This window comes from Nansenia antarctica (genome assembly GCF_963989245.1).
Source record: "Nansenia antarctica genome assembly, contig: SCAFFOLD_204, whole genome shotgun sequence".
Taxonomy (NCBI): Eukaryota; Metazoa; Chordata; class Actinopteri; order Argentiniformes; family Microstomatidae; genus Nansenia; species Nansenia antarctica.
Window position 1 is genome coordinate 118,329 of NW_027663346.1, and position 14,172 is coordinate 132,500.

General features: G+C 49.9%; 1 protein-coding gene across 1 annotated transcript in view; it reads right to left on the bottom strand.

Annotated features, from left to right (window-relative positions):
* Positions 1 to 2,377: 2,377 nt before the first annotated feature.
* Positions 2,378 to 14,172, bottom strand: part of LOC308175131 (cGMP-dependent protein kinase 1-like) — a gene marked incomplete at both ends in the record, with an annotated part of 19,578 nt that continues 7,783 nt past the window's right edge. Inside the window, 6 exons of the mRNA XM_080550851.1 lie at positions 2,378 to 2,464; positions 7,602 to 7,677; positions 8,252 to 8,314; positions 8,722 to 8,838; positions 12,002 to 12,165; positions 13,242 to 13,383. Coding sequence (XP_080406977.1) covers positions 2,378 to 2,464; positions 7,602 to 7,677; positions 8,252 to 8,314; positions 8,722 to 8,838; positions 12,002 to 12,165; positions 13,242 to 13,383 — 649 coding nt within the window. The remainder of the gene's footprint in view (positions 2,465 to 7,601; positions 7,678 to 8,251; positions 8,315 to 8,721; positions 8,839 to 12,001; positions 12,166 to 13,241; positions 13,384 to 14,172) is intronic.

The window sequence follows — 14,172 nt, forward strand, 5'->3', positions numbered from 1 at the left end:
TTTTGTCAGGAGCACCGAATACAATTATCTGTTTTGTCCTTGTTTAGTTGGAGGAAGTCTGGTGCCCAACTTTGACTTACTTGGTGCTTGGGTATCCCTACATAAGCCTAACATCTAACCCTAAGCCTAAGCCTAAGCCTAACCCTATGTAACCCAGACGTATAGAGCCTATTAGACATACCCATACACTAAACAGACATGATAAACAGGAAATCAAATTCTTAACTAAATGAATTAATTCTAACCTACAAGATACAATCAAAACAAAAAGCAGACAACAATAATTTAATTAATATTTATTAAAACACTTGTGACTTGAAGTGGTGTTTCACGCAATACATGTGAGCAATGATAGAGCGAGAGAGAGAGATTGCTTAGTGTAGAGCAGCCAATCAGATTGCTTAGTGTATCCAGCAGAGCTTGAGAGACCGGAGATCGGGAAAAACATTAGATAACATTTGATAATTGAATAGAAGACATTAGTCTTATTGTCTGCCACCTCTGATGAAGCGTGTTGATCCGGTGAGGAAAAAAAGCTGTAGATGAGTCTGTCTCTAGTCCAGTCCTGTTGGACAGAGTCTGTCTCTAAGTCCAGTCCTGTTGGACAGAGTCTGTCTCTAGTCCAGTCCTGTTGGACAGAGTCTGTCTCTAAGTCCAGTCCTGTTGGACAGAGTCTGTCTCTAAGTCCAGTCCTGTTGGACAGGGTCTCTAAGTCCAGTCCTGTTGGACAGAGTCTGTCTCTAGTCCAGTCCTGTTGGACAGAGTCTCTAAGTCCAGTCCTGTTGGACAGAGTCTCTAAGTCCAGTCCTGTTGGACAGAGTCTCTAGTCCAGTCCTGTTGGACAGAGTCTGTCTCTAAGTCCAGTCCTGTTGGACAGAGTCTCTAAGTCCAGTCCTGTTGGACAGAGTCTCTAAGTCCAGTCCTGTTGGACAGAGTCTCTAAGTCCAGTCCTGTTGGACAGAGTCTGTCTCTAAGTCCAGTCCTGTTGGACAGAGTCTGTCTCTAAGTCCAGTCCTGTTGGACAGAGTCTCTAAGTCCAGTCCTGTTGGACAGAGTCTCTAAGTCCAGTCCTGTTGGACAGAGTCTGTCTCTAAGTCCAGTCCTGTTGGACAGAGTCTCTAAGTCCAGTCTTGTTGGACAGAGTCTGTCTCTAGTTCAGTCCTGTTGGACAGAGTCTGTCTCTAGTCCAGTCCTGTTGGACAGAGTCTGTCTCTAGTCCAGTCCTGTTGGAGAGAGCTGAGGGCGTTACCATGGTGACGTGTCTACCTGTATCTGTGTTTTATGGCTGTTCAGCATTGGAGGCTGGCGGAGGTAGAAATCAGAGGATGGGCTCTTTGTAATGCATGTTTGATACCATCCCAGCAGCCTCCACTGCTGTACACAGTGACCCAACAGACTGTGCTTCCCCTTTACTGTGCTGACAGTTCCTCTTGGTCTTCTGCCACCTAGTGGTTTAGATTCTGTAGTACACCTGGAGCTAATAACTAATAAAGAGGCAAATAAAATAGACTGAATAGTAGCATGAACTGATAAGGCCAGCCTGTGTTACCATAGCGCTAAGTGTCAAACGAGTACATCGTTATCCAGCATGATACGTTCAGTTAACACTAGAACAGCCATGAGTAAAGAGTGAGTAGAGAGAAAAGGGTTATATCTTTGCAGTCGATCAAATTTCAGGACCCTCCTTTCATGACTTTTCCTAGATATGTGCGTTCTACCACCCAGTATCCTGACATTTTCAAAATCAGGATAATCTAGTATGAAGCTATTTTGCCGTTTTTCTATGTAGGAAGCAGGCTAATTTACAAGCGGCCAACTAGTGGTCGTTGTGTGTAAATAGCAGCTTGAGGATTATAAAGAGGCGGCTCTTTAGTCGGTAAAAAAGGCACGGCTGTTCTAGTGTTAAGTGTTGTTGTGGTTGTTTTTTACACTTTAGAGTTCAGGCACTACTAACATTTCCCCCCCACACATACACTTATCAACACACACACACACACACACACACACACACATACACTTATCAACACACACACATACACTTATCAACACACACACACACACACACTTATCAACACACATGTCAAGTTGAGAGGGCCTGTGCAGTGTGCAGGAGGGTTCATTATGTATAGTAGCATGTATAGTAGCATGTATAGTAGCATGTTTAGTAGCATCTCCAGAAGGTTCCATCACAGCTCCCCTGACGTGGTCTTGTTAACCACCCTGACCCCTGACCCCTGCGGTGGTCTTGTTAGCAGAGTCTTAAACAGCCGAAGGTCAGACTGAGGTCACCAAGAAGTCATGTGGTCTGGATCAACTTCTTAACGACCCCTGTCCCCTCTGACCTCCGACCCCTCCAGGGTCAGGGTTAGGGCTGGGGTCAGAAGTCTCGGTCCCAGCCTGAGAACTCCTCATCGGCCTGGGTCTTGTCGAAGGGGAAGCGGTCGAAGTTGATGTAGCAGGGGCCCTGGGGGGGATGAAGGGTAAATGACCTAACTGTATATATATATATGTAAATGACCTAACTGTATATAACTGTATATAACTGTATATAGCACCTCTATCATGGGTATCACCACTATAACTGTATATAGCACCTTTATCCAAAGCGCTTTACAACGGCCTCTCATTCACCCATTCACACACACATTCACACACCAATGGCGGCCAAGCTACCATGCAAGGCGCCGGCCCGCTCACTGGGAGCAATTTGGGGTTCAGTGTCTTGACCAAGGACACTTCGACATGTAGCCAGCCGGGGCTCGAACCGCCGATCTGCCAACCTTGCGATCATTAGACGCCGGCTCTACCTCCTGAGACACAGCCTCTACCTCCTGAGACACAGCCTCTACCTCCTGAGACACAGCCTCTACCTCCTGAGACACAGCCGCCCCACAGAGACATAATGACACAGACATGGGGTGGGGGTAGTGGATAGTGAGTTCCCACTTAATCCCACCTGGGAACACCACCACTAGTGTGCCCTTGAGTAAGACCTGGGAACACCACCACTAGTGTGCCCTTGAGTAAGACCTGGGAACACCACCACTAGTGAGTCCTTGAGTAAGACCTGGGAACACCACCACTAGTGTGTCCTTGAGTAAGACCTGGGAACACCACCACTAGTGTGCCCTTGAGTAAGACCTGGGAACACCACCACTAGTGCCCTTGAGTAAGACCTGGGAACACCACCACTAGTGTGTCCTTGAGTAAGACCTGGGAACACCACCACTAGTGTGTCCTTGAGTAAGACCTGGGAACACCACCACTAGTGTGCCCTTGAGTAAGACCTGGGAACACCACCACTAGTGCCCTTGAGTAAGACCTGGGAACACCACCACTAGTGTGTCCTTGAGTAAGACCTGGAAACACCACCACTAGTGTGTCCTTGAGTAAGACCTGGGAACACCACCACTAGTGTGCCCTTGAGTAAGACCTGGGAACACCACCACTAGTGCCCTTGAGTAAGACCTGGGAACACCACCACTAGTGTGTCCTTGAGTAAGACCTGGGAACACCACCACTAGTGTGTCCTTGAGTAAGACCTGGGAACACCACCAATAGTGTGCTCTTGAGTAACACCTGGGAACACCACCACTAGTGCCCTTGAGTAAGACCTGGGAACACTACCACTAGTGTGTCCTTGAGTAAGACCTGGGAACACCACCACTAGTGTGCCCTTGAGTAAGACCTGGGAACACCACCACTAGTGTGCCCTTGAGTAAGACCTGGGAACACCACCACTAGTGTGTCCTTGAGTAAGACCTGGGAACACCACCACTAGTGCCCTTGAGTAAGACCTGGGAACACCACCACTAGTGTGTCCTTGAGTAAGACCTGGGAACACCACCACTAGTGTGCCCTTGAGTAAGACCTGGGAACACCACCACTAGTGCCCTTGAGTAAGACCTGGGAACACCACCACTAGTGTGTCCTTGAGTAAGACCTGGGAACACCACCACTAGTGTGTCCTTGAGTAAGACCTGGGAACACCACCACTAGTGTGTCCTTGAGTAAGACCTGGGAACACCACCACTAGTGTGTCCTTGAGTAAGACCTGGGAACACCACCACTAGTGTGCCCTTGAGTAAGACCTGGGAACACCACCACTAGTGCCCTTGAGTAAGACCTGGGAACACCACCACTAGTGTGTCCTTGAGTAAGACCTGGGAACACCACCACTAGTGTGTCCTTGAGTAAGACCTGGGAACACCACCACTAGTGTGCCCTTGAGTAAGACCTGGGAACACCACCACTAGTGCCCTTGAGTAAGACCTGGGAACACCACCACTAGTGTGTCCTTGAGTAAGACCTGGGAACACCACCACTAGTGTGCCCTTGAGTAAGACCTGGGAACACCACCACTAGTGCCCTTGAGTAAGACCTGGGAACACCACCACTAGTGTGTCCTTGAGTAAGACCTGGGAACACCACCACTAGTGTGTCCTTGAGTAAGACCTGGGAACACCACCACTAGTGTGTCCTTGAGTAAGACCTGGGAACACCACCACTAGTGTGTCCTTGAGTAAGACCTGGGAACACCACCACTAGTGTGTCCTTGAGTAAGACCTGGGAACACCACCACTAGTGTGTCCTTGAGTAAGACCTGGGAACACCACCACTAGTGTGTCCTTGAGTAAGACCTGGGAACACCACCACTAGTGTGTTCTTGAGTAAGACCTGGGAACACCACCACTAGTGTGTCCTTGAGTAAGACCTGGGAACACCACCACTAGTGTGTCCTTGAGTAAGACCTGGGAACACCACCACTAGTGTGCTCTTGAGTAACACCTGGGAACACCACCACTAGTGTGCCCTTGAGTAAGACCTGGGAACACCACCACTAGTGTGCTCTTGAGTAACACCTGGGAACACCACCACTAGTGTGTCCTTGAGTAAGACCTGGGAACACCACCACTAGTGTGCCCTTGAGTAAGACCTGGGAACACCACCACTAGTGCCCTTGAGTAAGACCTGGGAACACCACCACTAGTGTGTCCTTGAGTAAGACCTGGGAACACCACCACTAGTGTGTCCATGAGTAAGACCTGGGAACACCACCACTAGTGTGCCCTTGAGTAAGACCTGGGAACACCACCACTAGTGCCCTTGAGTAAGACCTGGGAACACCACCACTAGTGTGTCCTTGAGTAAGACCTGGAAACACCACCACTAGTGTGTCCTTGAGTAAGACCTGGGAACACCACCACTAGTGTGCCCTTGAGTAAGACCTGGGAACACCACCACTAGTGCCCTTGAGTAAGACCTGGGAACACCACCACTAGTGTGTCCTTGAGTAAGACCTGGGAACACCACCACTAGTGTGTCCTTGAGTAAGAACTGGGAACACCACCAATAGTGTGCTCTTGAGTAACACCTGGGAACACCACCACTAGTGCCCTTGAGTAAGACCTGGGAACACCACCACTAGTGTGTCCTTGAGTAAGACCTGGGAACACCACCACTAGTGTGTCCTTGAGTAAGACCTGGGAACACCACCACTAGTGTGCCCTTGAGTAAGACCTGGGAACACCACCACTAGTGTGTCCTTGAGTAAGACCTGGGAACACCACCACTAGTGCCCTTGAGTAAGACCTGGGAACCCCACCACTAGTGTGTCCTTGAGTAAGACCTGGGAACACCACCACTAGTGTGCTCTTGAGTAACACCTGGGAACACCACCACTAGTGTGCCCTTGAGTAAGACCTGGGAACACCACCACTAGTGTGCTCTTGAGTAACACCTGGGAACACCACCACTAGTGTGTCCTTGAGTAAGACCTGGGAACACCACCACTAGTGTGCCCTTGAGTAAGACCTGGGAACACCACCACTAGTGCCCTTGAGAAAGACCTGGGAACACCACCACTAGTGTGTCCATGAGTAAGACCTGGGAACACCACCACTAGTGTGCCCTTGAGTAAGACCTGGGAACACCACCACTAGTGCCCTTGAGTAAGACCTGGGAACACCACCACTAGTGTGTCCTTGAGTAAGACCTGGAAACACCACCACTAGTGTGTCCTTGAGTAAGACCTGGGAACACCACCACTAGTGTGCCCTTGAGTAAGACCTGGGAACACCACCACTAGTGCCCTTGAGTAAGACCTGGGAACACCACCACTAGTGTGTCCTTGAGTAAGACCTGGGAACACCACCACTAGTGTGTCCTTGAGTAAGAACTGGGAACACCACCAATAGTGTGCTCTTGAGTAACACCTGGGAACACCACCACTAGTGCCCTTGAGTAAGACCTGGGAACACCACCACTAGTGTGTCCTTGAGTAAGACCTGGGAACACCACCACTAGTGTGCCCTTGAGTAAGACCTGGGAACACCACCACTAGTGTGTCCTTGAGTAAGACCTGGGAACACCACCACTAGTGCCCTTGAGTAAGACCTGGGAACCCCACCACTAGTGTGTCCTTGAGTAAGACCTGGGAACACCACCACTAGTGTGCCCTTGAGTAAGACCTGGGAACACCACCACTAGTGTGTCCTTGAGTAAGACCTGGGAACACCACCACTAGTGTGTCCTTGAGTAAGACCTGGGAACACCACCACTAGTGTGTCCTTGAGTAAGACCTGGGAACACCACCACTAGTGTGTCCTTGAGTAAGACCTGGGAACACCACCACTAGTGTGTCCTTGAGTAAGACCTGGGAACACCACCACTAGTGTGTCCTTGAGTAAGACCTGGGAACACCACCACTAGTGTGTCCTTGAGTAAGACCTGGGAACACCACCACTAGTGTGTCCTTGAGTAAGACACTTAGCCCTCAGTTACTCCAGACCTCACTTTAGATAAAAAAAAACACTCAGTCCCCATGACCTGACCCATGACCTGACCCATGACCTGACCCATGACCTGTGACCCCTGACCTGACCCATGACCTGACCTATGACCGGACCCAGGACCTGACCCATGACCTGACCTGACCTGACCTGACCTGACCTGACCTGACCCATGACCTGACCTGACCTGACCTGACCTGACCTGACCTATGACCTGACACCTGACCCAGGACCGGACACTGTGAGGTCTTTATTTAAGTCTTTGCATCCAGGGCCCATGTTGTTCAGAACCTTTAATCTGGATCAGAATGATACCGATTCTCTTTTGCTATCCAGGATCAGATCCAGCTGGTTTCCCCAATACGACTCACTGAACTGGACTAGACTGGTTTAGACTGACCCTGGATCAGACTGAACTGGACCAGACTGGTTTAGACTGACCCTGGATCAGACTGAACTGGACCAGACTGGTTTAGACTGACCCTGGATCAGACTGAACTGGACCAGACTGGTTTAGACTGACCCTGGATCAGACTGAACTGGACCAGACTGGTTTAGACTGACCCTGGATCAGACTGAACTGGACCAGACTGGTTTAGACTGACCCTGGATCAGACTGACCTGGACCAGACTGGTTTAGACTGACCTGGACCAGACTGAACTGGACCAGACTGGTTTAGACTGACCCTGGACCAGACTGGTTTAGACTGACCCTGGATCAGACTGAACTGGACCAGACTGGTTTAGACTGACCCTGGATCAGACTGAACTGGACCAGACTGGTTTAGACTGACCCTGGATCAGACTGACCTTGCGGATGAGTTTGACGGTGGGCGCCTCCACCTGCCCCATACGCAGCTTGTGCCAGTTCATACTGCTGAACCACCTGGAGAGAGAACACAGGTCTGAGATCAGGGTTAAGGTTAGAGACAGGAGAGAGAACACAGGTCTGAGATCAGGGTTAAGGTTAGAGACAGGATGGAGAGAAGGGATGAGACCTCACAAAGAGAGAGAGAGACAGAGAAGGGGGAGTGGGTCTTCACAGAGAGAGAGAGAGAGAAAGAGAAAGAGAAGGAAGGTGAGTCCTCACAGAGAGAGACAGAGAGAGAGAGAGACAGAGAGAAAGAGAGAGAGAGAGAAAGAGAGAGAGAGAGAGGGAGAGAAAGAGAAAGAGAGAGAGAGAAGGGGGAGTGAGTCTTCACAGAGAGAGAGAGAAAGAGAAAGAGAAGAAAGGTGAGTCCTCACAGAGAGAGACAGAGAGAGAGAGAGACAGAGAGAAAGAGAGAGAGAGAGAGGGAGAGAAAGAGAAAGAGAGAGAGAGAAGGGGGAGTGAGTCTTCACAGAGAGAGAGAGAAAGAGAGAGAGAGACAGACAGACAGAGACAGAGAGAGATAGAGAGAGACAGAGAAAGAGAGAGATAGATTGAGTCCTCAGGAAGTGAGGGAGGGAGCCATGGTTACCTGTGATTCCGGACATCTTTGATCCCATTCTTGGTGTTTCCTAACCTCTGACCCTGACGAGGCCTGAGAACACACACACACACACACCAGAGAACACAACATTAAAGGCTGTCACACACACCTCTCACCTCCCCCTGACCTCTCACCTCCCCCTGACCTCTCACCTCTGACCTCCCTATGACCTCTCACCTCTGACCTCCCCCTGACCTCTCACCTTCCCCTGACCTCTCACCTTCCCCTGACCTCTCACCTCCCCCTGACCTCTCACCTCTGACCTTCTTATGACCTCTCACCTCTGACCTCCCTTTGACCTCTCACCTCCCTGTGACCTCTCACCTCTCACCTTCTTATGACCTCTCACCTCTGACCTTCTTATGACCTCTCACCTCTGACCTCCCCCTGACCTCTCACCTCCCTGTGACCTCTCACCTCTGACCTCCACTAGTGTGAGCGGAGGCCTGACCTCTCACCTGCACAGCTTGCTGATGAGGGAGCGCGCCCCCTCGCTCAGGTAGGGGGGGTACTTCAGCACCCCGTCCAGGATCTTGGCGTAGATCTTCTGGGGCTCTGAGCTGGAGAAGGGGGGGCTGCAACACAGACACATGTAAGGTTAATACACAGACACATGTAGGGTTAATACACAGACACATGTAGGGTTAATACACAGACACATGTAAGGTTAATACACAGACACATGTAGGGTTAATACACAGACACATGTAGGGTTAATACACAGGCACATGTAGGGTTAATACACAGAGAGAAGGGGGGGGGGCTGCAACACAGACACATGTAGGGTTAATACACAAACACCAAACACCAAATTGAGACTCTGCATGCTGAGTTCTGCAAATCCATTCTTCGTATCCAACGTTAAACACCAAATAACGCATGCAGAGCAGAATTAGGACGATACTCACTAATAATAACAATTCAAAAGAGAGCGTTTAAATTTTACAACCACCTAAAAGAAAGTCACCCTGACACGCTCCACAACAAAGCCCTTACCCACAGAGAGACTCTAGGGAGATGAACCCTAGCCCTAACCCTAATACTAACCCTTACCCACAGAGAGGCCCAATCCCGATTCTCTTTTTTACCACTTCGGCTCGTTTTGGAGTCACTCGTTTTGGAGTCACTAGTTTTGGAGCCAGAGCCGTAGTGGTTCCCCGGGGGAAATGGGACAACCCTTCACGACGTCATCCGTAGTGTAATGAATGGGTTAATTCATAGTCAGGACGGCGCATGCGCCTTAGAGAGAGTTCGTGATATACCAGTAGGTGATTGACAGGTGTCGAGAGAACCGAAGTAAACTGGTTATACCTTTGTTGAACCCAGACTCAAGTGTCTTATTATTCTATGTCCAAGTGACATTACACGTAGTATCGTAGAAAAGCATTGACGCTCGCAATTCATTCACAACTTGAATGAACTAGAACGCTATCAATCGATCAAACAAGTCATAAAATAAAAAAGAACAATGCTTCATTATCAGACCATGACAGAATAAGCTCTAACCTGTATGAAACCTGTGCTCCAGTGGTGTAGTCTAGGTGATACGCAGGACTATGCCGTATAGTATACCCACTAGGAAAGGCCAAGGATTTCCGTATACCCACATAAAAATGTGTGAGGATACGTAACAGCGTTTTGTGACAGAACTTTCACTTTCATTCATAAAATTCACCCCGTCTGTGTTACGAAGCACTTGACTTTTGGACCATTGGGACTGACTATAGCGTCATACACCATCAACGGGCGGAAACATGAAATATGTCAAAATGCAGCACTATCATGCGCAGATCAGCCTTATAACATGTAATTTATATATATATATATATATAACAGCACAGATATATTTTTATGGCGTTACGAAATCCGATGTGACAGGAACACTGGAGAAACAGCCGCTGTCCACTGCATTAGTTAATAAAGGTTAAATAAAAAGTTTAGTTGTTTCCCCCCTATGAAAGCATTTATAGACATGCTTTTATGTCATGTATGCGTTATTATGCTTTGGACCTCCGCGTTAGCGAGGAGAGGCGCGTGCAGCGGCCGGGGAGAGTGCACTCTTTCCGGATAGACATTTATGCATGCTCTCTGGGTTCGAAACATAACTTCCCGGGGAGCCAGCGGGGTGGTTGATGGCTTAAAATGACCGTATAGCGATGTTGGAGTTAGCAAAGTAGTATTGTGTTTTTACCACCTTCCTAGCCGGTGTTATTAATGGACAAAGACGGTGCCCGGGGCACACTCTTTGCGGGTTAATAACGTCGCTTTACCGGGGCTTACGGTGAAAATTCAAATGTGTCCGGACAGGGGAGAGGACAGGGAATCTGAAACCATTTTAATGGTGTCGATACGACATTCCTATCACGATCGACACAGCTAGGAGCGACTGCCCTCCATCAAAAATGGCACATATATAGTACTAATACATATAATAGTACATAATAACAACTGCTCGGATAGGATTGCGGGTTGTTTTGGTTTAATACGTGCCATAGCTGTAAATAAAACATGGACATAGGTCATGCGCGTCTATCATGCACACATCAGCCTAACGTTAGATAGATAACTTCACATTAAATATGTCTATCATCATCCGCTGTCAAACGCCACAGGTAATCTTTTATTTCTAAACAGGAATGTACATCTCGATGTGAATCGCACTCCTTATGGGAAGGCTGTGCTTGACGCTTCCATGGGGCGCTGCATAGGCACAATATCGGCATAATAGCGATATTTCTTTGTTATGCTTGTTGTAAAGAAAAGGTCTATAATGCATTTAAATGAATGATACAACCCATTAATAATATTACCTAATAACAACTGCTTGGATTAGATTGCGGGTGGAAATAGGTCAAAATGTGCATCATGTACAAGTCAGACGAACGTTTGATAGATAACTTTACATATGTGTACCATCATCCGCTGTCAACCCTAACCCTAACCCTAACCCTTACCCACAGAGAGACTCTAGGGAGATGCCCCCTCAGCCAGCTGGTTCTGGGACTCTCACAGTCACAAGCAGAGCCACTAATTAGACTAAACCAAATTATAAGAAAAACTGAAAATACGCAGTGGCAGAATACCTGAGTACTGTGACGGAGCCAAAGCTAAGGAAATCCTTGACTATGTACAGACTCAGTGAACAGAATCTGGCCATGGAGAGAGGCGCCACAGGCAGACCTGGCTCCCCAGACCAGACAGACTGGAACCTCCTAGCAGCCTTTAACCTTTAACCCTCCTGCTCCTACCTGCCCACTAGCATCTCGTAGACCTTTAACCTTTGACCCTACCTGCCCACTAGCAGCTCGTAGACCTTTAACCTTTAACCTTTGACCCTACCTGCCCACTAGCAGCTCGTAGACCTTTAACCTTTAACCCTACCTGCCCACTAGCAGCTTGTAGACCTTTAACCCTACCTGCCCACTAGCAGCTCGTAGACCTTTAACCTTTGACCCTACCTGCCCACTAGCAGCTTGTAGACCTTTAACCTTTAACCTTTAACCCTACCTGCCCACTAGCAGCTCGTAGACCTTTAACCTTTAACCCTACCTGCCCACTAGCAGCTTGTAGACCTTTAACCTTTAACCTTTAACCCTACCTGCCCACTAGCAGCTCGTAGACCTTTAACCTTTAACCTTTAACCCTACCTGCCCACTAGCAGCTCATAGACCTTTAACCTTTAACCTTTAACCCTACCTGCTGACCAGCAGCTCGTAGACCTTTAACCTTTAACCCTACCTGCCGACCAGCAGCTCGTAGACCAGCACGCCCAGGGACCAGAAGTCGGCGGCGAAGTCGTGGCCCTGGTTCTGGATGACCTCGGGGGCCATGTACTCCGGCGTGCCGCAGAAGGAGTAGGTCTTCTCCCCGCGCACCAGCTCCCTGGCAAAGCCAAAGTCCACCTACACACACACACACACACACACACACATGCACACATACACACACACACACGCACGCACGCACACACACACACACACACACACACACACACACACACATACACACACACACACACACACACACACACACACACATACACACACACACTCACACACACACACACACACACACACACACATACACACACACAGAGGAGGGGTTAGGGGGGGGGGGTACTAGACAGGGCGTTGTTAGGGCGCCCTAGCAATGCCCTAACAACAACACCCTAGCAACACCCTAACAACACCCTAGCAACACCCTAGCAACACGCTAGCAACGCCCTAGCAACACCCTAGCAATGCCCTAGCAACACACACAGCCTGGGTCACCTTCTTATACAGGGGGGGGCGGTACCAGCTTGACGTAGCCTCTGGGGGGGTGTTAGGGGGGGTTAGAGGTTAGGGTTAGGGTTAGGGGTTAGAGGTTAGGGGTTAGGGGTTAGGGGGAGTTAGGGGTTAGGGGTTAGGGTTAAGGGGGGTTAGGGGTTAGGGTTTAGGGTTAGGGGGGGTTAGGGGTTAGTGTTTAGGGTTAGGGGGGGTTAGGGGTTAGGGGTAGGGGCGGGGGGGGTTAGGGGTTAGGGTTTAGGGGCGGGGGGGGTTAGGGGTTAGGGGTAGGGGCAGGGGGGTACCAGCGTGACGTAGCCTCTGCGGGGGGTTAGGGTTAGGCAGGGCTCGACAGTGCGACTGTTTTGGTCGCATTTGCGAGTGAATATATTTCTGTGCGACTTGGAAATACATTAAATCGCACCAGTGCGACTAAAAGACTGCTGAACTACGGTCATGCGCAGTCAAACTTATGTGTATAAGCGATGAGGGAATGAAAACAGTGAACAGAAACGCGTGTCGCAGCTTGACGTAGCCTCTGGGGGGGGTTAGGGGTTAGGGGTTAGGGGTTATGGGTTAGAGGTTAGGGGTTAGGGGTTAGGGGTTATGGGTTAGAGGTTAGGGGTTAGGGGTTAGGGGTTATGGGTTAGAGGTTAGGGGTTAGGGGTTAGGGCTTGGGGGGGTTAGGGGTTAGGGGTAGGTGGGGGGGGTACCAGCTTGACGTAGCCTCGGGCGTCCAGCATCAGGTTCTCAGGCTTCAGGTCGCGGTACATGATGCCCTTCTTATGCAGGTAGGCGTACGCCTCCACCACGCAGGCCGCGCAGAACACAGCCACCGGCTCCTCGAAACGCCCCCTGGTGGAGGGAAGACCCAATGGTTAACACAGAGGAGGAGGGGGTGGAGGGGGAGGAGGAGGAGGAGGAGGAGGTGGAGGAGGAGGAGAGGAGGGAGGAGGAGGAGGAGGAGGAGGAGGAACGCCCCTGGTGGTTAACACAGAGGAGGAGAGGAAGGAGGAGGAGGAGGAGGAGGAGAGGAAGGAGGAGGAGGAGGTGGAGGGGGAGGAGGAGGAGGTGGAGGAGGAGGAAGGCCCCTGGTGGTTAACACAGAGGAGGAGAGGAAGGAGGAGGAGGAGGAGGAGGAGGAGGAGGAGGAAGAGGAGGAGGAGGAGGATGAGGAGGAACGCCCCCTGGTGGAAGGAAGGCAGATTGCCAGATTGCTTAGGGCCAGTTTCAACGCTTAACACTAGAACAGCCGTGCCTTGTTACCTACTATAAGAGCCTATAGACTCTGAGACCAACCTGGTCTCACACGGCAGACGTCAGGATTCGACGTCTGTCCATCGCATCCAAACGTCGAATTCCGACGTGAGATTGCATATCCAAACATCGAATTCCGACGTCCGCACTCGAATAACGTGACCATCCGTGTCAACTTTCACCCTCCTAGGCCATTCCCTAGAGGCGGAAAACTGTAGGGAGTTGTAGTGCTTGATTGGAAGTGCCGTTTGGAAAAAGACATCTTCTCACACGTACAGGCACACAACAAGTACAACATGTTGCATTTTCATGCCATTAGGCAACTTGCTTCCTAGCATAGCAGGTCCCTGCTAATATATAGCAGTCGTGTGCAGGGCCTCTAGGGAA